Consider the following 24,410-nt stretch of genomic DNA (forward strand, 5'->3'; position numbering starts at 1 on the left):
TAATCCCAGCACTTTGGGAGGACAAGGCGGGCGGATCACGAGGTGAGGAAATCGAGACCATCCTGGCTAACATGGTGAAACCCCATCTCTACTGAAAATGCAAAAAATTAGCTGGGTGTGGTGGCAGGTGCCTGTAGTCTCGGGAGGCTGAGGTAGAACAGTGTGAACCCGGGAGGCGGACCTTGCAGTGAGCCAAAATCGCACCACTGCACTTCAGCCTGGGCAACAGAGCGAGACTCCATCTCAAAAAATAATAATAATAAATAAAAACAAATAAATAAATCACACAATCACAAAATTTAACCACCAACAGCATGCAAAAGATGAAGAAAAAAGTACAGGCATCTACAATCTTTTACAATAAACTGTCCTCAATGATGTCCTTAAAACAATGTTCTTAAAAGTTCTTAAGGAATTTTTATGGTCTATTTTATAAAGTTCTCTAAAGTTTTAACTTTAGAATGGACATGTATTGCTTTTATCAGCAAATAAAAATTCTTTTAAAATAATAACATAGGTCCATTTCTACCTGATTTCCTCTGGAGTCCTAGAGCATTCTGGGTAGAACTCAAGAGGAAGTAATACATGAGGCGGCAGGTAACAGAGTGTTTCGGACAGTGGTAGATGAAAAGAGATAAAAGGTACTTATTTTCTAACTCTAAAACCACAACAGGGAAAGAAGCAAAAGATTTAGGACACAAGCTCAATCCATTAAATATAGGCTTCATTTTTTATTAGTGTTGCTAAATATTATACCTTTCAGGAATCTGAGCATGAGAGAATTCAGAAGACTATACAAAATAAATACATTACAGGCCAGGCACGATGGTTCACTCCTGTATTCCCAGCACTTTGAGAGGCCAAGGTGGGCAGATCACCTGAGGTCAGGAGTTCAAGACCAGCGTGGCCAACATGGTGAAACTCCGTCTCCACCAAAAATACAAAAATTAGCCGGGCATGGTGTGCGCATGCCTGTAGTCCCAGCTATTCAGCAGGCTGAAGCAGGAGAATCGCTTGAACCCAGGAGGCGGAGGTTGCAGTGAGCCCAGACTGCACCACTACACTCCAGCCTGAGTGACAGAGTGAGACTCCTTCTCAAAAAATAGAAATAAAAATAAATAAATAAATAAATCATTACAAATAGCCAATTTGCTTTAGCTATATGTCTATCATTACTTTCAAAATTCCACAAAGGTAAACCTATAGGATAGAGTTCTATATAGATAGTCCAATTACCTGAAATAATAAACAACCAATATCTACTAATCCTAGCCAAATCTAGGTAAAATACATTAGAAGGAAATTAGGAAAGTAGAAAATAAGCACTACAAGACTTGGGCTCTAATTGTAACTTGAAATTTCTAGTACACTGTTTGGCTTTCAGTTTCCTATTTTAAAACAATGTCCATTCCAATTCTAAAATTCTACCATTCTTTATCTCCCCCAGCCATCACTTTCCTTAATATAGACATCATGAAAAGTATGTTCAATAAACACTAGCTAGTCTAAATCAACTAATTCTCCTTAAAACTTCAACAAAAATGAATGAAGTCTGTGATGTTAACTTATTTAAGTGTGGGTATTTCCTTTAGCTATCATATCCTAGTTTGCTCATGCAATTATTCTATCACTTAGCATTTACTAAACACTTAACATGTCACATAATGGAACTAAGATGAACAAAACACAATCCTAGCCTGAAGAGAACTGACAGCCTTTAACAGGAAAAAGACAATTTAATTACTACGCAGAATAATAAATGCTATGTAAGCAAGCACCCAATTTGGGTGCATGTGTACGGAGGTAGGGGTGGGGAATTACAAGAAGAGGGAACACTAAAATAGAGTCTTGAGAATGACTGAGGCAGGTAGATATAGATGGGGCTGGTGTGGGAGCAGGATAAGCATATGCACAGGTGTACACACATGCACACACAGAAGCAGACCACAATGAAGGAACAGCAAAAGACTGAAGCAGAGTGGGATAGAAAATGAGGCTGAAGAAAGCAGGAAGGGATCTCATCATGAAGCCCGTTGTCATTGTGTAGTCTGTTCTTTATGGTAACAAAAAAGGCTTCCAAAAAAGTAGTGACATAATTTGAGTAGTGTGTTCAGAAAGGTGCCCTTGGTGAAACTCTGAAAGACGGACTTGAGAGGAATTAGCTAAGACACAAGGAGACCACTTAAAGCACAATGACCAGATTGTGGTGGGAGGAGGGTCACAGGGGGCAGGGGTGGAAGAGTAAACAAGAACAAGAAGGCTAGAATGAAACCTAAGTTTCCGGCTCCAGCAATAAATAAGAAGTAAAATTCCTTTGGAAATAATTTAAATAAGCAATTAGCATTTATCTGTTGTATTTATCTTCGAATAGTAATAATACCTCAAATTTTTAAAAAATAAAATTCTTGTTATCTCATCAAATATTTACAAGACATTAAAGAGATGTTTTTGACTATGTGAAACACCTGATTATAAGGGATCACATTCTAACAATGCATTTAGAGTTTGTAAATAAATATGGGCAGTTGTATTTACAATTATCTATTTGCCTAGGGTATCTCATACATACATATACATACGTGTGTTTGTGTGTGTATACAGTCTCCCCCCTCCAGAATTGTTAAGGTAGGTATATAAAATATTCATCTGCAATTGAGACGGTTGGCACAGATGACTTCTAAAGGTCTGAGATTTTTAAAATGAGCTGCAGAGTTTACTGACCTTCTGGCCCTAACAGGTTCTAAATTGCTACAACTTCCATAAACCAGTAGAGGGCTGCAACAGCTCAGAGAAAATGGTTAGGCAGCTTTACTTGCATTTCTGGCACAGGGAGCAGAAAATACTACCAATGCTGAAAAGTAGAAACCTAACAGCCACTGTATTCACTTCACTGTCAACAGGGAAAAAGCTTACAGGTTCTAAAAGGATTCTAAAATTCTGAAAACTAGAAACATCCACAATTAAGAATTCTGCTATCTCCTTTCTCTTCTAGCAAAACGGTAAACTGTTTGAAGGCCGAGTAAAATTTCACAAAATAAGTACGGGGAAAAAGTCTATCAAAATGAGTTGGCAATTCACCACTTCCTTTTAGACCTATTGTGCCACACAACTGATCTTCCTAAAATAATTATTTTGTTTCTTTCCTCTCAACTCTATACTTTATCAGTTTTGTCCTGCATATAGTGGAATGTTGAAGTTTAGCTTTCACAAGATTTCTAGGTACATTCCTACCTCATACATAAATCTTATTTTCAACTCCTCTAGTCACACTGCTCTCAATACTATATACAATGTGCAACAGAGTTAAGATGGAAGAGGTCAGGCTTCACTGAATAAGTCACAGTTGAGATGAACCATGAAGAAACAAAAGGATTTAAATAGGTCTAGAGAAAAGCGAAAGTTCATCATGCTATTTTTTGTACCTTTTAAATTATCTAAAATATTCTAAATAAATTTTTTTTGTATTTTATTTTTGCTCCCTCTGCGGCCCCCTCCAAAAGATAGGCTATTGCAGCCAATCTTTGCAACATATCATAACAATTATAAATAAGGCTGGTGCTACTCTTAAGTATTACTCACAGCTTAATCCCCAAAAGTGCCCTGTCTCACTTTTACTGCTTTCTATAAAAATGACAGGCACACACTTTAGCCTTAAATGAAAGGATTTTTAATTATTTAAATAATGGATACAGTTTTAGCAGTGGTACATAAGATAAATGAGATTGGGATAGGTCATTAAGAAACCAGAATAGTTTACAATAATCACTGCCTCTGCAACATAAGCCTGAGATCCTAAAAACTATGTCCAAATTCTTGATGCAGTTGTGGAGAGCTGAAATCAATCCCTACGAGACAGCAATCCAAGTAACAAAGTATTTCTAACTTACATACAACATCATTTCCACCCTGATCCAACAATATGATGGGTTATAACACTGCTCAAATTACACATTAAAATTGACACTTCCATGACTATACCAGGACTGAATTGTTTGGGCCTTTATTTTAGTCTTGATCTGCTACCTTTTTCTTTATCCTGCTTACTCTCCAACACAAACCTACCTCCTACAATATACACTAGATTTCAGAACAACTGTACATTCCAGGGCATTCAAAGGAAAACACACTTTAAACTGGTTTAATGTAGCATTATATGTCACTGGTAGCTCTTCTGACCAAAGTCATTTAGAATTATAAACTGTTTTCCCTGACAAAGCATGTTGATGAGAAGAAGGAGAAATATGGTAATGAAGGACCAGAACAGAGTAATTTCACTGTATTCTAATAGCTGAAAGAAAGTAGTATGAAAAAGCTGATACTCTGAAAACTCCAACAACAACGCAAAAGAATAAGCGTGTATTTGGTTGGTTTTTACTTTTTTTTTAGTTTTATGGAGATGGAAGCTCATTATGTTGGCCAGGCTACTTTCAAAATCCTGGCCTCAAGCAATCCTCTCACCTCTGCCTCCCACAGTGATGGGATTACAGGTGTGTGCCACTGTGCCCAGCCAAAACTCCTTTTTTTGTGGATGGAGTCTCACTATTTTGGCCCAGGCTGGGATCAAACTCATGCTCCTCCCACCTCAACCCTCTGGAGTAGCTGGGATTACAGGCATGTGCCACTGTGCCATGCTTGGTTTTATTTTTAAAATAGAACACTTTCTGACATATAACCACACAAATGTTTTTGAATCGGGGGAGAAAAAGGCAAATGTCACTGATGGTGCAAATGTTAAGCAGGTTTACTAAAGGAATTGTATTATAAGAAGTAACGCCTAAAAAAGAAATTAAGGACTAAGAATCTAAAAGTTCTACAGCAAAAACTGAACCTACATTTCCAAGTCAGTGATTCTCGGCCTCTTTGAAGAGACCTATTTCAGTACCTAAAACACACAGGTCCTTTTCCCTGAACTCATATTTACCAAAAAATCTACAACTTCAAAATACACACAGAACCTCTTCCTAATTATGCATCTTGATTTTAGGTAATTACCTCTTCTTGCTAGATTTTAAGTTGCCCATAAACAGAGAATGCCGTCTTCAGATATCTGCTTACAACTGGGGCCTAAAACCTTAAGAACCTTTCTAAATAGTTACCTCCTATTTAAATTCTATACCTCTAGAATTACTTTCTAAGAAAATGCGTATTATATCATTTCCCACCTTGGAAATTAATTTTTATTAAGCCCCTCATCCTAGTAATTGTGGCTGTTCTCAACTGCTACCCACTTTTAGTCCCAGTTCATCCTCTTATGCCAGTCAGACCATCCTCTTGCCACTGTCACTGAGGTGATTCTCATTGATTCAATAAATATATGCTAACCATTTACAACACGATGGAATAGAGAACAAAACAGAATGATTTGTGTCTTTACACGGCTTACCATGTTCCTTTCCACATCAACTAGAAAGCAATTTGGATGATTAAGGAATAATACTATCCTCCTATGTGATTATGTCTGTATTTTGTTTCCTGAGTGTGAATTCTTAAAGAGACATATACTATAATATTGCCTTCACTTGTATCTTCCCAAATCCCTGCCTCAACAATGCTAAATGTAGTGCTGTACCTAGAGACTTTCCTTTAAAAACTGTTAATTATGTGTTTAAAATTTCACTACATCCAGAGTCTGGCATGGTGGCATACGCCTGTAATCCCAGCTACAAGAGAGGCTGGGACAGGAGGATTCCTTGAGACCAGGAGTTTGACGCTGCAGTGAGCTATGATGGCACCACTGTACTCCAGCAGGGGCAATAGAGCAAGAACCCATATCTAAAAATAAAACTAATAAAAACTTCATTATATCTACAGTACTTGTTCATTGTGGTAAAACTGGAAAATTCAGAAATGAGAAGATAAAAATTCCAGAGACTTTCAAATTCAAGAACCCATTACATTTTCAGACTGAACACTTCATAACTTTTCACTTTTTACTCCTTGTAAAAATCCATAATCATAATACAAATTACATATTTTCCCCTAAAGTGTCTAAATTTATCATTTTATCTTTTCTTTTAATATCATCATCTTTGAAGGTGCAGTACTGAAAGGAAGCAATACAGTCACCATCACTTACTAGATATGTGTAACTTTAAATGATTTAACTTGAACCTTAGCTGCCTATGATCAACTATGGAGTAGTTGTAATTATACCTCTGCCAGTCTATTAGCACTTCCTAATGAATATGACTCAAGTGTGAGAGTACATGTTTCCCCTATGCTCAAAAGATTCCGTTTTCTGCTACTCCCACCCTAACATGTGAGTATACAAAAGCTATAGGGAGGGGAAATTCTTAGACTAGGAGTGTGAATGGAATAATAAAAGAGCATAAAGAGTAACCATTCCAATAAGGGAGTAGTACTCTGGAGACAGCCTGTTTCTTCTGGGGTTTCTGAAGGGGCACTGGTGCTATAAAATAAAATTTGTAACATATAGAAGACTAATAATCACTAATATACAAAGATTATGCAAAAGGAGGTTGGAAAATTAATAATCTTTTATTACAGTCTTTAAACAATAGCATACAATACTTGCATGCTGTAAAACCCTAATAAAAATGTCAAAATATTATTTGTTTAAATCATTGATTGCTACTCCTAGAAGTTTTGAGTAAGAAAAAAAGAAAAATGGCCAAAGGATATGATGTGTCAAGTCACAGTAGAAAAAAATGCAAATGATTATTTTCTCAGGCGTTAGCTAATGTAAAATGAAAGTAATATAATTTTTAAGTTTAACACCACAAATATAGGTATGTAAGGCTCTATGTAAGTATAGACTAATTTTGAATGGGCCCTTCCAAGAAAGAGCGCTAGTGCCTGAAGGAAGAGGAGGAGCCTCAAAGGATGATAAAGGACAAGGGAAAGAATGAGTAAGCCAATTTGCTGTCAACCATTCTTGCTTACTTTCAATAACATGAGGACAAATAGAAACACAGTAAAGGGGGGGGGTGGGGGGGGTGTTTGGTCATATTCAACTGCAGCTTACAACTGCAGCTTAAAGAGAATTCTTGGCAGGGAGCAATGGTTCACGCCTGTAATCCCAGCACTTTGGGAGGCTGAGGTGTGTGGATCACGAGGTCAGGAGTTCGAGACCAGTCTGGCCAAGATAGTGAAACCCCATCTCTACTAAAAATACAAAAAATTAGCCAGGCATGGTAGCGGGTGCCTGTAATCCCAGCTACTGGGGAGGATGGGGCAGGAGAATCGCTTGAACCCGGGAGGTGGAGGTTGCAGTACGCCAAGATCATGCCATTGCACCCCAGCCTGGGCGACAGTGTGAGACTTAATCTCAAAAAAAAAAAAAAAAAAAAAGGTTCTTCACTCCTGATATGTTTTTACAAATCCTGGAACATAAGCATAATTTCTGAAGGCTGAATAACCACTACTGGATGATCACGTCAACTATAAATACATTAGTGAATTGGACTGATCTTAAGAAAAAATTTCTCAAAGTAACAAACTTAAATTTATATAATTTATAAATTTCAACTTAAGTTCTTGAGTAAAAAAGATCCAGTTAGAGATATTCTGACAACTTTCTGAAGTGTTTTCTTAACTAGATATTTAAGATATCTGCACTTACATGTAACATATATGAAGGTATCTAATAGTATGCAGCATACAGAAGCTCAAAAGAAGTTCTTTTCCTTGATTACCAAGTAACTCCCAAGTAGTGAGAATTAAACTCTGGTAGAAAGGATTTATTTTAACTCAGTGGTTCCAAGACTAACATGGAACACTGGAATGCAAGTCAAGGCTTTATTCCTAGTTACAATATTCTTGTGCAAATTACGGTAGGAAATGTGTTATGAAATTTTAATTTTCTTATCTAATCGTCTTTATCATCATTAACCATTACAACTAAATTTTTTTTTTTTTTTTTTTGAGATAGCATCGCTCTGTCTCCCAGGTTGGAGTGCAGTGGCTCAATCTTGGCTCACTGCAACCTCTACCTCCCAGGTTCAACCAATTCTCCTGCCTCAGCCTCCCAAGTAGCTGGGATTACAGGGGTGCGCCATCACGCCCAGCTAATTTTTTTGTATTTTTTAGTAAAGGGGGTTTCACCATGTTAGTCAGACTGGTCTCAAACTCCTGACCTCAGATGATCTGCCAGCCTCAGCCTTCCAAAGCGCAGGGATTACAGGAGGGAGCCACTAGGCGCCTGGCCCATTACCACTAATTATTAAAGCTGTACAAGGAATGTTTTTAATGTTTACCTCTACTCTGTTTCAGAAGAGGTAAACAGAATAGAAAGTTGTGTACAATTTGAATTTTGTGGGAGAAAATAAAAGTGCATGTCTCTCCTTTCTCTTCCTTTAGGTTTGCTAATGCTTCTCTTTCATGAGTGAATTTCAAAGGAATCTAACATTACTCCAGATAATTTTAACCTGGATTCAATCCACGGCTCAATATCATCAGATTACCTGACAATCCTTGTTTTGCCTTACTGAGCTGTGAGGTTCAAAAGAGAATCAGATGTAAAAAGCACTGTGTGAACTACAAAGCACTGCAATTTTTAAGGTACTACTTTTCTTTTATCTTGAGAGTCAATATAGCTATTTCTAGGCAGAAGAGAGAGCCACAAATGGTTTTTGTTCTCTATTAGAAGTTAGAATGCCGACAAAACTCCTATGTGGGAGGAACAATCTGAAATCTGAGAAGCTACAGAGGTCTATTATAACTCTTTGCTATTGTTACAATAAGAGACTATATATCCAGGTAAGGTGGCTAAGACCTGTAATCTCAGCTACTAGGGAGGGTGAAGCAGGAGGACTGCTCGAGGTCAGGAGTTCGAGACCAAAACTAGTCTGAGCAACATAGCGAGACCTTGGCTCTAAAACAAAACAAAACAAAAACAAACAAACAAAAAAAACCCTATTTATTTTGAAAGGTTAACAATTCCCCAACCTATGCATATTATTAGAGATTATTAATCTTATATTGTCAAAATAAGATAGATAACAGACACAGGGTAGTTAAAAATGTACTTATCGCTAACATTTGTGTTATTTTTCCCAGTTATGGCCTAAATACACACTGATAACCAGAAAAGTAAACTATTACATATTTTGAAACAATTTTAGCTCAATAAACAGATGTTAAGGAATTGGCCAAAGATGACACAATTTTTTTAACTTTTAGAATTTTTTTAAAGTCAAAGAAAAAGAAATGACTTCCAGCCTGTAACTTGCAGCTTCATAATCTACCTCCTTCAAGTTGGAAGTGTCTCCATGTTACAACTGAATTTTCTAAGGACTTATGTTTGAATTTAAGTTTCTTAGAATTTTGGAGGATCGCACCAATCAGAAAACCTGATCTTGGATACTGTTTTCTAAGCTGGACAAACTCAGCAAATTTTCTATTGCTGGATCTATTTCCTTATGAAAGTCCTAAATGAGTTTGGTTAGTTTTTTCTTCAGTCACTGTGACGAAAGAATGTCTCTTTAGAAGAATGGTATCAATAGAAAGGTGGAATTCGTTAGGATAGCCAACAACCATGGCCCTTTCCGTAGCTGGTAAGAATAATGTGCTCTGACAACTAATAAAAAACCACCACCACAGCAACAAGTATATCTGCATCTCATAAAAAGGGTTGCTGGCCTACGTTCTATGATTCCCATAAAGGTACTTCTTTTTTTTTTTTTTTTCCCGAACCACCAAGAAGGTAGAATAGCTGTCCCCCAAACGTTTTTCATGAAATCTGGAATTTAAGAATCCCTGCCTTAAAACTCTTAGAAAACCAACTTAATTAGAGGCACAGCAGATAAATGGTTAATAAAACAGGACAATGAAATCTATTATTTAGTGTGTAAAATCTACACATCACATAACTGTTCACAGCCTCAGTTTCCTCTCCATTTTACAAGGTTATTATGAAAATTACCTAAACTGTTTCACTTAAAACGGAGATTTGCATATTCTAAGTGTTCAGCAAATATTATCTATGATTATTAGTAGCTTTATTTTCAAAACTATAAAAACTCCGATAATCTATGTAATACTACAATACTGATGTTGGTTTCCAGGATTATCAATTTACAGCACTAAGAAGTTTCAAACTTAACAGCAAAGGCAAACAAAAACTGTTTTTAACACTTCTAAATATTTTAGATATACCAGATAACCTTAACATGAACTATTCAAAGACGAGTTTTTAAAGGAAATCATCTCCTGCTTCTGCGTATCTGAAAACTAGCAAGAGTCAAATTAACATTGCTACTAAGATTACTTTCACTATTACTTTTAAAAAGCCATTGTCTGTTACAGAAACAGATTATGAATGCATGAGTATGTATGAGAATATTTTCAAATGCTAAAGAAACTTCATATTCTCCAGGGAAAGTCAGATTAATAACTGCAATATTTAAAATGTTCATAAGCAGCTTAACTAAGGTTAGAACTAAGTGGGGATCAGAAAATGTATCTACAGGAGTTATAATCTGCAAAACAGCAGAAGATGAAAACAAAGCTAGAGCTATGCAAAAATTCAGGGATCTAAACACCTTGTTATGCTTTAAGAATTGTATTTTCTTTAAAATAACATCACCACGTTGTACAGAAGTTTACAGTATACAATGTGCTTTCTAAAATATTCTCATTTGTTCCACAGAATAACATTAAATTATGCAGGAAAATTACTTTTGCAGGTTAAGAAGGCAAAGTTATTATTATTATTGTATTTTTAAAGTTGCAGCTGATAGAAGGCAAGGTTCTGAAAGTGAATGCGATATGTCAAAAACCATTGTTAGGAAGTGAGGAAGTGATAAATCAAGAATTTAAACCCAGGCCTTCTCACTTATATTTCAATGTCCTTTCCACAACTCCATAAAACTTCTGAAGAGGCAAATTAGCATCTTCACAGAAAGAAACCTCTCGGTCAAACCACAGGTTGTTTTTAACTAGCTGCAGACTAGCTTCAAGTGTTTTCACCTTTATTTTCTCATGTGTAAAAATAAAGAAAACGAATAAGAAAATCAGAGGTCCCTTCCAGTCCCAAGGATAAATCTCAACACTGTACCCTTTATAAGGTATACGCACTTTACAAATACATGTTGTTAGCAACAAATTCCAAGTTAGAAAGCAGTGTCAATAGCTCTTAAGCAACCTACAGCAATTATTAGACAAAGTCTTCACGACCACGTGATACATGTTACCTTAACATGACTAAGTCTATATACAGAAAGTAGTAGGAGAAACCTCTTATGAACTAGGATGGAAATGACTCCATTAACCATCCTCTTTTTGGACTGAAATAATGCTATTAAAACGTAAGAATGGTTTAAAGAAAAGTTTACGTGTCAGCTAATAGCAAGAAATCAAAATGATACTTTTACAACCACTCTTAATATTTTTTTAAGAATAAAAATCTCTTCTCCAACGAAGTGTTTTCCAAATATCCTACCATTTCTCCAATCTACTTCAAAAGAGTATCAGTCAAGTTTTCCAACTTCTATAGGGAAAAAGTAGTATCGACAGCTTGATAAAAACATCTTCCTTTTAAACTCATTCTACCAGCTGGACACTAGTCTGCAAATAAAATTCAGGCTTTTTTTCCCCCTTCGGTATTAACAAACCAGTATAAGTCTGCACAATATATTTTCAGCTAAATTCTTTCCTCGTCTGAATATTTTTGTTCTCTTTACTCCTCCTCAAATATTCTTCATGGAATACACACCCAGAGATTTCCACTTTCCCAGTTCTGTGTAGTTCATGAAACTATTCCAATAACTAATTCTTAACAACTACTATGAGAACTATGAGATTAAGAACATTAAAAGTATCCTACATAAGTATACTTAACACTCATTTTCCTTCCATTTTAACATCTCGTCTATCTCTAACATAAAACACATAACGAGTTAAACTTGACCTTAGCCAAGATGCCTGTAGAGCTTCAGAAATGTATTCAGTGCCTGTATCAAATAAAATATTCTGAAGCACTAAAACCTATCTCCTTGTCTATAATTTCCAGGGGAAAATATTTCAAATCTTTAAAGGTTTCGCTTTTAACCCAAATTAAAGATTTTTCTCAACAAGATTAGTTAATATAACGACTTCATCTTACACAGTGGACACTATTTCATTTTGCTTTTAAGCCACCTGGCACCAATAGAGCATATGTTCGGCCAGTTCTGAGCTAATCTCCAGGAAAGGCTTTGTATAACAATTGAAGAAACTCAGATCTGTGCCCAAGATTTTTAACGTCCTACTTCAGCATATGCTTTTGGTTTTTTTGTTTGTTTTTCTGTTTGTTTTTGAAAAGGAGTTTCACTCTTGTTGCCCAGGCTGGAGTGCAGTGGCACGATTTCGGCTCACTGCAACCTCTGCCGCCTGGGTTCAAGCGATTCTCCTGCCTCAGTTTCCCAAGTAGCTGGGATTACAGACATGCGCCACCACGCCTGGCTAATTCTGTATTTTTAGTATAGATGGGGTTTCACTATATTGGTCAGGCTGGTCTCGAACTCCTGACCTCAGGTGATCTACCCACCTCGGCCTCCCAAAGTGCTAGGATTATAGGCATGAGCCACTGCACCCAGCCGTGCATATGTTGTTAATAAACAGTTAATTTATGTTAAAATATCTATTTTCCTAGCCTTTCTTTATAATTTACACAAACCATTCTAAAATGAAAACGAAATACACGACGGAAGATGCAGGCTCATTTCAACTTTAGGATTAGAGATAATTCCGAACCATTACATACACAGCACTGGATGTGCAACACACTTCACCTTAGTTCGCAGTTTAACCACGGGTGTCCAGTGGAAATTACAATGCCTGTGACAACACTGCTTTAAATGTTTCCTAAGGTTTCAACGAGTGCAACAGTAACTTCCTATCCCAGACAGCGTCTTACTGTTATTACTAAAACAGCTGTCAGCTAAGCTTCGGATACCTCTTTGTACAACCGTTGATTCAACGCTTTGGGATCTGGAAGGATGCGTCATTCCACATCACTCCTCAAAACGAGATCTAAGCACCTGACGTGCTCCAGGGGTCTTGAAGCATCTCAAGTGGGCACTTGAAAAACGATGAACCGCCTGCCCAATGCGGCAAGGTTAGATTACGCCGACATTTAAGACAGAACTGTAGAGTGGCAGCTCTTTCCCCGTACACTACTAAAGCAGCAATTTCCCCTTCTTGCTTTCATCCACCTCTCCCAGGACCCGGGTACCTCCAACGCTCCGGGCCCGAGCGGCCCTAGCAGAATTCCCGGCGTCGGCGCACGCCCGGCGGCTAGCGACGGGAACGCGCGGCGGGCCAGGCGCGCCCCCGCCCCCGCGGGTCCGACCGCCGCACGCCAGCGGCGCCCTCTCGGCCGCGCACACTCACACTCGCACGCACACGCTCCTCCGGCCCCGCCATGTTCCGGGAGGCGGCGGCAGCCCAGCCCCGACAGCCGCGGTGAGGGCGCCCGCGCCCAGGCCAGCTCGCGGTCCTCCACCCCGGCCCCCGCCCCGCCCCGCGCGGCGCCCCCGCCCAGTTGGCGGCTCCCACCTGCGCCAAGGCTGCTCAAGACGCGGGGAGGGGCGGCGGCAGCGGCGGCAGGCGGGGCCCCGGCGGACCCGCGCCGGGGGGCACTAACGGCCTGTCACTGTCAGGCGGGCTGCGGCTCGGGCCAGGCTGGGCGGGCGGCGGGTCGGGGCCGGGTGGGGCGGGCAGGGCGCGTCCCCTACCTTGCTCTGGGGTGGGGGAACGGGAGCAGCGCAGAACTGAGGGGGTCTCCTCCCAGGCGCCGGGGACAAGCTCGAAACCGCGCCCCTCCTTCCTCCTTTCCTGTCGCCACGCCCCCCTCACCCGCACGGACCCGAGGCAAGGCCGGCGCAGGAGGCTTCACCCCCGGAACGAGTGCCTCGGCGTGGCCGTCGCTGTCGTTGTCTTCGTCGCCGCTGCAACCGCCTGTAACACCGCCGGGGCCGGGCTTGAAAACATCTCCGGTCTCGGTCCGTCTCTCACCACAGCCTCCTCGCTCCCAGGACAGGGCCGCCCCGCGATTGGCTGCGACGCGAGCACGTGACACCTGCGGACACGTGACTCCCGCGGGCACGGGACGGGCGGCGTGACCGCCCCGCCCCCCGGCGCCCGCCCCTCCTGCTGCTTAACCAGGCTCCGCGAGCTGCAGGGCGGGGAAGCGGGACGTACCAAGCGGCAGGCGGCGGAGGGGTGCGGGCCGGAACCCCGCCCTTTGTGTTAGTCGGTCTCCACGCCCCACTCGGGCTAGTGTTACCGCCTCCCCGCCGCAGACACCATCCGACAAAGGAGGGGGAATCAAAGGCTGGGTGAAGAGGCAGGGCAGGCGCCGCTGACGCTGCTGGGCAAGCGGGCTCTGCAGTAGCATTTGTGGCGACCGTGGCAGTGGCTGTGACTGGAAGCTTCTGGAAAAGGCGGCGATGAAGATCCCCACATAGGGTATACACCTGTTATTTTTACACGGGATGGGTGGACGAGCGTGATCCAACTCAGGCAAAATGACGCTGCGACCGCAGCTCGAGGACTAGGCGAAGTTCCCCCGCGAAGCCGGCGGCGGCCGCCTGGCCCCGCACCAGGCCGGAAAAGCTGCATCTGCGCCCAGAGCCCGCGGCCCCCCGCCCCAGGTGGAGCCCTGGGCCCCGCCCCGAAAGCGCAGTAGCGTCCACCTGCCCTGGGACCAGGGAATCTAGAGCGCGTCCCCTTCCAGCCACGCCTTCCAGTGGCCTCTTTAAAGAGGAATTCAGTGCACGTTCCCACACGTAGTGTTGGGGATTCGAGAGGGAGCTGCTCAGGTACTGGGAAGGGTGCCTGAGGAAAATTGACCGTCGCAGCGTGGCAACCCCGTGTGCTCACTTCCTTCTGGGCGCGTATTATTTACGCAGAGGTTAATCTGCAACAACAGCGTCCGTTTATGACTTACTGCATGCAGTTACAAGTTTATGTTAAACTGTCCTTTAGTCTTGATGAACTGAGGGTTCAGATGTGATCACAGCAGATGAAATGACATTCAGACCTGACAGGGACGGCGAGGTCCCATCAAATTACTATATAAAGCATAAACCTGCATTAAAGATCAGGAGTTTTCCCTTTCCTAGGTTCCCGATTTCTCCCACCTGCAAATCATTAGGGTCAACAAGACTAGAAAGAGAGCACCTTACGGCTAGAGGTGGAATAGTGTTACATTTAATTTGGTTATTTATGATGTGAAATACAAAGAAAAAGTCGCCTATGAGAAAGTCAAGAGAGCTCCAGGCTAGGACATTTTCATTACTTTTTTGTGCCACTTGGAAAATTAACTCTTGTTTACCGTGTCTCAATTTAAAAAAAAAAATTCTTAAAGATATACTTAAAAATAATCATTATAGCCGAACGCGGTGACTCATGCCTGTAATCCCAGCAATTTGGGAGGCTGAGGCGGGCAGATGGCTTGAGCCTGGGAGTTTGAGACCAGCCAGGGCAACATAGTAAGACCCTGTCTCTAAAAAAATATATTAAAATTAACCAGGTTGGTGGCACCTCTCTGAGGCCAGAGTACTGCAGTGAGCCATGATCACACCACTGTACTCCTGCCTGGAGACACAGCCTGTCTCAAAAAAAAAATAAACAGTGAATGGTCTGTTTCAAGTACAAGTGACTTTGAGAAATTAAGGATAGATAAATCTAATATATATAAATTTATTCATGCATTAAAGCTGGCTAATCCTATTTGTAAAACTAATGTACTACCGCTAGTTTCTTTTTTTTTTTTTTTTTTTTTTGAGACGGAGTCTTGCTCTGTCGCCCAGGCTGGAGTGCAGTGGCCGGATCTCAGCTCACTGCAAGCTCCGCCTCCCGGGTTCACGCCATTCTCCTGCCTCAGCCTCCCGAGTAGCTGGGACTACAGGCGTCCGCCACATCGCCCGGCTAATTTTTTGTTATTTTTTAGTAGAGACGGGGTTTCACCGTGTTAGCCAGGATGGTCTCGATCTCCTGACCTCGTGATCCACCCGTCTCGGCCTCCCAAAGTGCTGGGATTACAGGCTTGAGCCACCGCGCCCGGCCTACCGCTAGTTTCTTAATACACAAATGGTTTTATCCTTTTTTCTAAGTTGTAATATCCATACCACTGCAGAGTGTATACAATCATGCTTCCAATACCTTCACCCAATTATTTTTTTGTGTACTTGCAGTGTCAGAATAGCTAAGGATAATGTCAAAAGTGTTTTGGACCTTTCTTTTCTAAAGATGGTAATGCTTCGGTTGGGCACGGTGGCTCATGCCTGTAATCCTTGCAGTGAGCCGAGATTGCGCCACTGCACTCCAGCCTGGGAGACACAGCCAGACTCCGTCTCAAAAAAAAAAAAAAAAAGGTAATGCTTCTAGAGACTAGAGACAATTACCATATCCTCCTTAAACCTACCATATCCTCCTTAAACCTACAGTGCACTTGAGGTCTCACCAGTTGGAAATACAGTAACCATTATGTGTTGTAAATACAATAATGTTTACAGGGAACACTGACAAAAGTTTATAGAAAGATCATGTTAACTTAAAACTTGGCTGTGGCTAAAGATGGGAAAGCAAAACGTGAAATTTGACCAAATTTTTACTTCACAGTAACCTGATCTTGATAAAAGCAATCTGGAAATTGAAAATGGGTGACACCAGAGTAACTGTTAACTAGATTATGTAATGTCTTCACAGTCATAGATAGAAGACTTTAAAATGGTCCTCTGTCATTATGACATAATACTTAGAGCTGCAAGTTGCTAAGGTTACCACGAGGATGTACACAGAGCAGAATAAACATAATATAAAAAGTTTATGTAGATTGGAAGTCCATATTTTATTTCTCTAGTGACATATTTACAGTTCAATATAAATTAAAGGCCTGCTTGTACACCAAAGCCAGGTCCCTTGGGTGGTTCAGTCAAAGAGGTAAGACCTCCAGCTGGCTCACAAGAGAAGCGTCCACTCCTGAAATGAAAAGTAATATTAAACTATTAATGATTAACATTTTTAAATTTCTACTTAAATTGTAATTGTTACCTCACAAGAGCCCAGTTAAGTAACTATTTTTACCCCAAGAACTAGCATGGATTATTTAATTCAAACATTTCAAGTGATGCAAGATCTTCTCTTCCTAAATATGGAAAAACATCAGACTTCACCATAAACATAAAAAATACAAAAGTAGCACTAACAATAGTTCCTATTTACTGAGCAGTATGCATACATTAGCTCATTTAATCTTTACAATGCCACAAGACAAGTGATACTGACTTTATTTTACAGATGAGAAACCAAATTTGGGAGATTCAGCATCTACCCAAGAATCAAAGCAAAGAACTATGGCAAAAATACCCAACCCCAGAGAACATTTTTAAAAACCATGTTTTAATAAACTAGAGCACTGTATTTCTTATAATTGAATTTTATTTAGATCGAGATCCACAGTCACAGTGAATACAGGGAATACACACACTTATATATAGTATTTGGAAATAGAGAGAAACTGGATTCCTTGAGGAAATACGATTTGGGACAATGTCCCTTAGAAGCAGCGAAGTCAAAATCAGTTTGTATTTATGTGTTATAAAGACTGTATTAGTAGCAGTAATTTTCTGGAAAAGTTTCCAAACCAGGATGGCCACAGCAGCCACAAAAGGAAGCAAACAAGAACAAGTCCTGATGGAGCAATTTATGAAGACAGGCAGCATAGAGGGAGAAGAACCTGTCTGTCAACCCCACACACACTTTCCCAGGTAATTGCGCACCTCTGCCCTGTCTGACCTCTGTTTCTAGAGCCCAGCTCAGCGCTTACCATATCATGTCACCCGTCCACCACTATTGCCTGGCTTTGCTAATTTACCTGTTCCTGCCACAGATTTACCTAAAGAAAGAACTTGTTCAGTTTATATCTTTTCAACCCCCTCTGGCTTTGCCCTTCACATTGTGTCATCAATCCTTTAAGTCTGTTCTTTACAGCCCTAGGAAATCATTTTTTGTTGGAGCCTGGAAAGTGACACCACATAATATTTATAAGATCTTTCAAGATATCACAGCATATAATACAAGTTACTAAGTAATGAACAATGTCTACAAAGTCAGAAATCAGTTAATATGTTTGGATTACAGGTCTTGTTCACTACAAAAACAGATCAAAAAGCAGTCATATATTGTAAGAGCCTGAAACTTGTAGAGTAAGCAGCAAAATGATACTTAACTTAAAAAAAAAAAAAAGTATTATATTTTGCAATTTTTAAATTTTATTTGTTTTTGAGACAGGATCCCACTTTGTCACCCAGGCTAGGGTGCAGTGATGCAATAAAGGCTCACTGCAGTCTTGACTTTCCAGGCTCAGGTGATTCTGTCACCTGAGCCTCCCGAGTAGCTGGGATTACAGGTGTGCGTCACCATGCCTGGCTAATTTGTGTATTTTTCGTAGAGACGAGACTTCACCATGTTGCCCAGGCGGGTCGTGAATTTGTTGGCTCAAACAATCTGCCCGCCTCAGCCTCCCAAAGTGCTGGGATTACAGGTGAGCCACTGTGCGCGGCCTGTAATTTTTTATGTTATCTATTGATAGGCACCACTGCTGCTCTTTAAATGCCAATGAAATTATTTTGGAGAAACTTTATTCGCCTTTACTAGGTTTCTTCTTACGGTTTAAGCTCAGCTACCTGTTTTCTTTTCTGCCTAAAACTTTTCTCTTGATCAAATGTCAGAATGGAATAGGATTTGAAAGTTTCATTTTAGATGTCTTCTGAAAGCTGAGCATTTGGTATCTTAAAGTGTCTTACCAGTTTGGATAGATACGGATCTTCTAAAATTAATAAGCTCCTTAATATCGACACACAGTTTTTCAACACAAAGGATCAATTTAGGAAGATTATAAAAACTGAAGTTTCCGGAACAATAAATGGGAGAATTAATCGTAAGTACTTCCTGAGTTCTTCACAGGATTATACAATTTTATATATGGAAGTAATTTTATTTTATTTATTTATTTTTTTGAGATGGAGTCTTGCTCTGTCACCCAGGCTGGAGTGCAGTGGTGCGATCTCGGCTCACTGCAAGCACCACCTCCCGGGTTTAGGCCATTCTCCTGCCTCAGCCTCCCGAATAGCTGGGACTACAGGCTCCTGCCACCACGCCCGGGTAATTTTTTGTATTTTTAGTAGAGACGGGGTTTCACCATGTTAGCCAGGATGATCTCGATCTCCTGACCTCGTGATCCGCCCTCCTCGGCTTCCCAAAGTGCTGGGATTACAGGCGTGAGCCATCACGCTTGGCCGGAAGTACCTTTAAAAATAATTTGGTCATTTCCTAAAGTTTGTTCCATAAAATTACAATCCCATGGCATTGTCTAGAAAAACGGAAGTTCCAGTGATCCAGTATGTCTGGCTGTAAACCTCCCTTCCTTGCCATTCACACAGTATACCTTAAAATACTACAAAGGCTACAAAATCCTCCAATAAAGCCTATCATTTTGTTTAATCTACTAAAAATGTAACCCCCCCTTTCATCTGTAAACATGCTTCAGAACACTCAAGAGGCAGTAAGCTAGCCCTATCCACTCACCTGACAGCCACAATTTACACTAGTGTTTTTCACTTACTAAACAAAAAATGATTTTCCTGATATCTCGTGCTTAAAATGCCATCTAATAATTACCTTGTCTTCATTAAAATTCAAAAAGTATGGTTCGTCAGTCATTCCAACACTATACGTATGCGTACCATTTTAACTCATTTGCATTCTAGAAAACTTGGCCTTTCTGTAAACTTTCATGGCTTAAAGTAGTTTGTGTACACAAATCACTTTATGAAAGTTTAGTGCTTATCTTTTTACTATTGCTGAGCTATATCCAGCACTGTTCCTACTTTTAGTATAAAAAACCAAAAGTGATACTATTGTCTAGAGTCATCTACCAGCCGCACTGGAACTATAGCCTGGCTCTGTATTTTTTACATCTCAGATATTACCTGCACCCCATGGAATTATGCAAAATTTAAAATGTCTTTATAAACTAAATATGCAGAATTAAAATTGGATTTAAACTGAGTTATAAACTAATCCACGCTAAAAACTTTCTACCTATTAGTAACCTGAAAACAAGTTTAGAATTTTTCAGTACTTTAAATTCACTGAAAATAAGAACAATCTCAGCACAAACATATTTAGTAATGTCAAGTTTAAGAGAGTACAGCTGACCCTTGAACACCACAGTTTTGAACTGCATGGGTTCACTTATACATGGATTTCTTCAGCCTCTGCCACCTCTGAGACAGCAAGGCCAACCCCTCCTCTTCCTCAGCCTATACAACATGGAAATGATGACGAAGACTTGTATTATGATCCACTTAATGAAGAGTAAATATATTTTCATTATGATTTTAATAACATTTTACTTTTTCTAGATTATGGTAAGAATACAGTCAATATATAATACAACATGCAAAATATGTGCTATGTTATTTGTAAGGCCTCTGGACAACTGCAGGCTATCAGTAAAGTTTTGGAGGAGTCAAAAGTTACACATAGATCTTCAACTGCATAAGCAATCAATGTCCCTAATGCCCATAGTGTTCAAGAGTCAACTGTACTATCTTACCACTGCTTTAATATTTTCAGTGGTCATTCACCAACGATAATACAAAAGCAGTTTTCAACCACAAATAGACATCAATCTTTTACTAATTTTGGCCAGGATAAGACCTGGCAGTGGTACTCAGGGATCAGTTACTATTGAAACAGTTTAATTCCTCTTGGTTTTTCATTACAGAGACTCACCATTAGTACTTCTTTCAAAGAGCAGAGATATTTATTATTAAAATACCAATAAAAACGGATCAGACAGCTTTGGTTAAAGAGTTAACTATAACTGTATTATGGTTATTGCTATCCCAGTCTCTGTCATTATCCTATATATCCGAGATACTGGGTAAGTAAAGTGAAAAGATCTTGTTTTCATATGCTGACAAGACATTCTAGTATTGCTATGTCCAAATACAAGCTTTATATAATACAGCATTGGTGGATGCTTGCAATTATTGAAACCTAAGTAGACTTTTGTCTGCTTTTTAAATGAGGTAGTAAGTTAAAAAAGTAGATTCAGACACTAATAATTTTAAAGTATCTGGTTCAAATCCAGAACACTATCAAGAAAATCTCAGTGAAAAACTATTCATGATTACTGATAAACAACATCCCTATTATTATCAGATGTTGTTGAAAATGCTTAACTGAGTACTTAGTTCCTGCTTATTGTTAAAGTACAATGTTATAGTACCTCATATTACAAATAACAGATTTTAATTTCACCCCGATGTCATCCGGATTTATAACTTTAAATACTACCCTTAATCACTGATGAATCCCCAATTTGCATTTCCAGCCCTAACCTATTCCCTATGTTCCAGGTTCATATCTACCTGTCAGCATCACACCATGGATGTCTAGCAGGCATCCCAAACTTACTATGTCTAAAACAAAATTGGACTTTTCTTCCCCGAACTTGCCCTACCACAAATCTCCATTTTCGGTAAAGGAACCTCAGAGATGCTCAAGCCAAAAAGCTGGAACTCACTCATAAATCCTTAGTCCCACACATCTACTAAATTCTAATCTCCACATAGCAACTATGACAATATTTTTTAAGATTGCTCATTTCATTCCCTACTGAAAACATTCCAACAACAGTTTTTATTATATTTAAGATTCAGCCCAGATTACTGATCTGGGCCTTATCTCCTCTGACCCCTTCCACTGCTTGCTTTCTTGAGCACCTCACTGCAGTCACACTGTTACCTTACTTTTCTTCCAGGACTTTGATACATCCTCTTTCCCCTCCCTGGAACACTGTTCCTTCCACTTCACATGGTTCCCTCTAGCTCTTCATTCAGTTCATGGCACAAATGTTACCACCTCTAAGAGGCCTCTCCTCACTAAATTTACTCCCAATCTATCCCCTAACCCTGCTTCATTTTATTGTGTAGCCTTTTTATCACTCACATATTACACTAGTCATCTGTTTCCATCACTAGAAGATGAGAACTTTATTTTGTTCGTAATTGTACGCGCAACCTAAAACAATGCCTGACACAGCAGGCACTCAAAAAAAGTTTGTGAAAAAAATGACTGTTGAGTATGTAATGTAATGTGACATAACAAAGTAGACAAAGCAACTATCAATTTGTGTGGCAGGAGAGTAATAACTGGATTAATGTTGTGAACCATAGATCCCACAGTTCATAAGAAGCAAAGCAGAAGATTCTAAACACCAAAGTGGCCGGGCGTGGTGACTCATGCCTGTAATCCCAGCACTTTGGGAGGCCAAGGCAGGCAAATCACTTGAGGTCAGGAGTTCGAGACCAGCCTGGCCCACATGGTAAAACCCCGTCTCTATTAAAAATACAAAAATTAGCTGGGCATGGTGGCACATGCCTACAGTCCCAGCTGCTCAGGAGACTGAGGCAGGAGAATCGCTTGAGCCTGGGAGGCAGAAGTTGCAGTGAGCCGAGATCACACCACTGCACTCTAGCCTAGGTGACAGAGCAAGACTCCATCTGGGGGTGGGGGGGGGAACCCAACACCAAAGTTATGACTATAGAATTTAAAACATCTAATCAGAAGAGAGGGGCCATCTAAAGAACCCAAGTGGATTTCACAAGGAAATCTGCACTTGAGATATTCTTTAGAGTACCCAAAAGGTGAAAGAAGTTATGGGTTGAAGTACAAACCTAAGAATAGCATGCATGTATTTTAAAATACCTGACTCCTAAAAAGCAGGTGAAGCTTGTGGAAAATACTATGGAATTTGTACTTTTAGTGGGGGGAGAGTGTCTATTTAAAGCAAGAATAAGTAAAAGACAGAGGCACTAGCTAAAAAGATACTGTAATGTTAGATGACTAAAGATTTCACTTCAGTTGCCTCCATAAAGGAGAATGATTTTTCACCAGGGAAATGATTTACCTCCTAAAAAAGGGGGTATACCCAAGCAAGTGAGGAATTAGGAAGAAAATGCCAAAACTCCTTAAGGAAATTCAATTCTATACGCCCAGGGTGTTGAAAACAGTATGTGTTTCTTAGAAAAGAAAGTAATGGTCAACAGGGGTCAGCTAACATTTACAAAACTTAAGTTATCCTGAATCGACCTCAATTTCTCATTAAGTAGGGTATTATTAGTAGTTTTAGCAAACTATAGAACCACTCATAACCTCTTAGTAATTCTACTTCAGGGAATTTTTATTTATAAATAAAGCTTAAGAAAAATATTTTAAAACTGGAGTAAGAGCACATCACAGCTGTTTTAAAACATTAAAATTACCGTATGGACATCAAAACCTCCAGATGTGCTGAGGGAAGAAAAAATTTATATATATAAACACAAAAAATTTGAGGGATTATGACTAAAACCATGCAAACATTTGCTAGTATTAAGAGAGAATTTTGAGTGATTTAACACTTATATATGGAATAAGGGTTTGTTTAAAAGTAAAAGTTCAAGTTCATAACTGAAAGGAAAGTAATTAATATAACACAAGTATGGGATAGGAGCAACCTGGATAAACTGAATAGAAAAAGATCTATGTATTATGAAGTGCAGTTAATTGCGTAACGTCTCTGAAGTAGGAGTTGATGTAATTAGGCAGAATTATTACAAGCATAATGTCTGGAACAAAGGAGGCAGTCCCATAATGCTCTGTGCTGCTCAGTATGTATCTCAAAATACCATGATTAGGCTGGGCGTGGTGGCTCACGCCTGTAATCCCAGCACTTTGGGAGGCCAAAGTGGGCAGATCACGAGGTCAGGAGATCGGAGACCTGGCTAATACGGTGAAACCCCATCTCTACTAAAAATACAAAAAACAGCCAGACGTGGTGGCAGGTGCCTGTAATCAACAGCTACTCAGAGTCTGAGGCAGGGGAATCGCTTCTACCTGGGAGGCAGAGCTTGCAGTGAGCCGAGATGGTGCCACTGCGCCATTGTACTCCAGACTGGGTGACAGAGTGAGACACCGTCTCAAAATATTTTTAAAAAAAAACATGATTAAGCATCACATTAAAGCATTAAAGTCACTAGCCAACTAGAAAACCCAGAGGAGGGAGACCAAAGCTATGTCATATGAGAAAAACAATGAAACAATTGTGGATATTCCATCTAAGAAAAAGATACGGGGAAGACAGGGTAGCTATGTCAAATAACTGAAGAGCTGTCATTTGGAAGAGGTACTAACATTACCTTTTGTTGATTCAAAGGGCAGAACTGGATTTTGAGGTAGAAATTAAGAAGGAGATAGTCTTTGGGTCAATCTTCTATCAGTATGAACTTCTAAATAATGGAATAGATTTCTATTTGTAGTAAAATTTCCTTCTCTATAAATATTCAGATAGGTATCAGATAATTATCAGACATGGTTTTAGAAAAAAAAAATTCTTGCTGTAGATGACATTC

At 39.8% G+C, this 24,410-nt stretch overlaps 2 protein-coding genes across 6 annotated transcripts in view; both read right to left on the minus strand.

Annotated features, from left to right (window-relative positions):
* The window catches only part of ANKRD12 (ankyrin repeat domain 12), a 134,319-nt gene extending 120,306 nt beyond the window's left edge, over positions 1-14,013 (minus strand). The window contains exon 1 of one of the 3 annotated variants that reach the window (XM_025364896.1): positions 13,808-14,013. The gene's annotated coding sequence lies outside the window, so the exon portion shown is untranslated. Of the gene's footprint in view, positions 1-12,895; positions 13,201-13,676 lie in introns of those variants that run through there. The other 2 variants (XM_025364897.1, XM_025364898.1) reach the window with 2 other exon arrangements.
* Positions 14,014-16,775: 2,762 nt separating this feature from the next.
* The window catches only part of NDUFV2 (NADH:ubiquinone oxidoreductase core subunit V2), a 34,421-nt gene continuing 26,786 nt past the window's right edge, over positions 16,776-24,410 (minus strand). For 2 of the 3 annotated variants that reach the window (XM_025364900.1, XM_025364899.1), the window contains one exon: positions 16,776-16,926. In XM_025364900.1, the coding sequence (XP_025220685.1) occupies positions 16,833-16,926 (94 nt within the window). In that variant the 3' untranslated portion in view covers positions 16,776-16,832. Of the gene's footprint in view, positions 16,927-22,045; positions 22,051-24,410 lie in introns of all 3 variants that reach the window. The other variant, XM_025364901.1, reaches the window with a different exon arrangement.

Source organism: Theropithecus gelada, chromosome 18, assembly GCF_003255815.1.
Source record: "Theropithecus gelada isolate Dixy chromosome 18, Tgel_1.0, whole genome shotgun sequence".
NCBI lineage: Eukaryota > Metazoa > Chordata > Mammalia > Primates > Cercopithecidae > Theropithecus > Theropithecus gelada.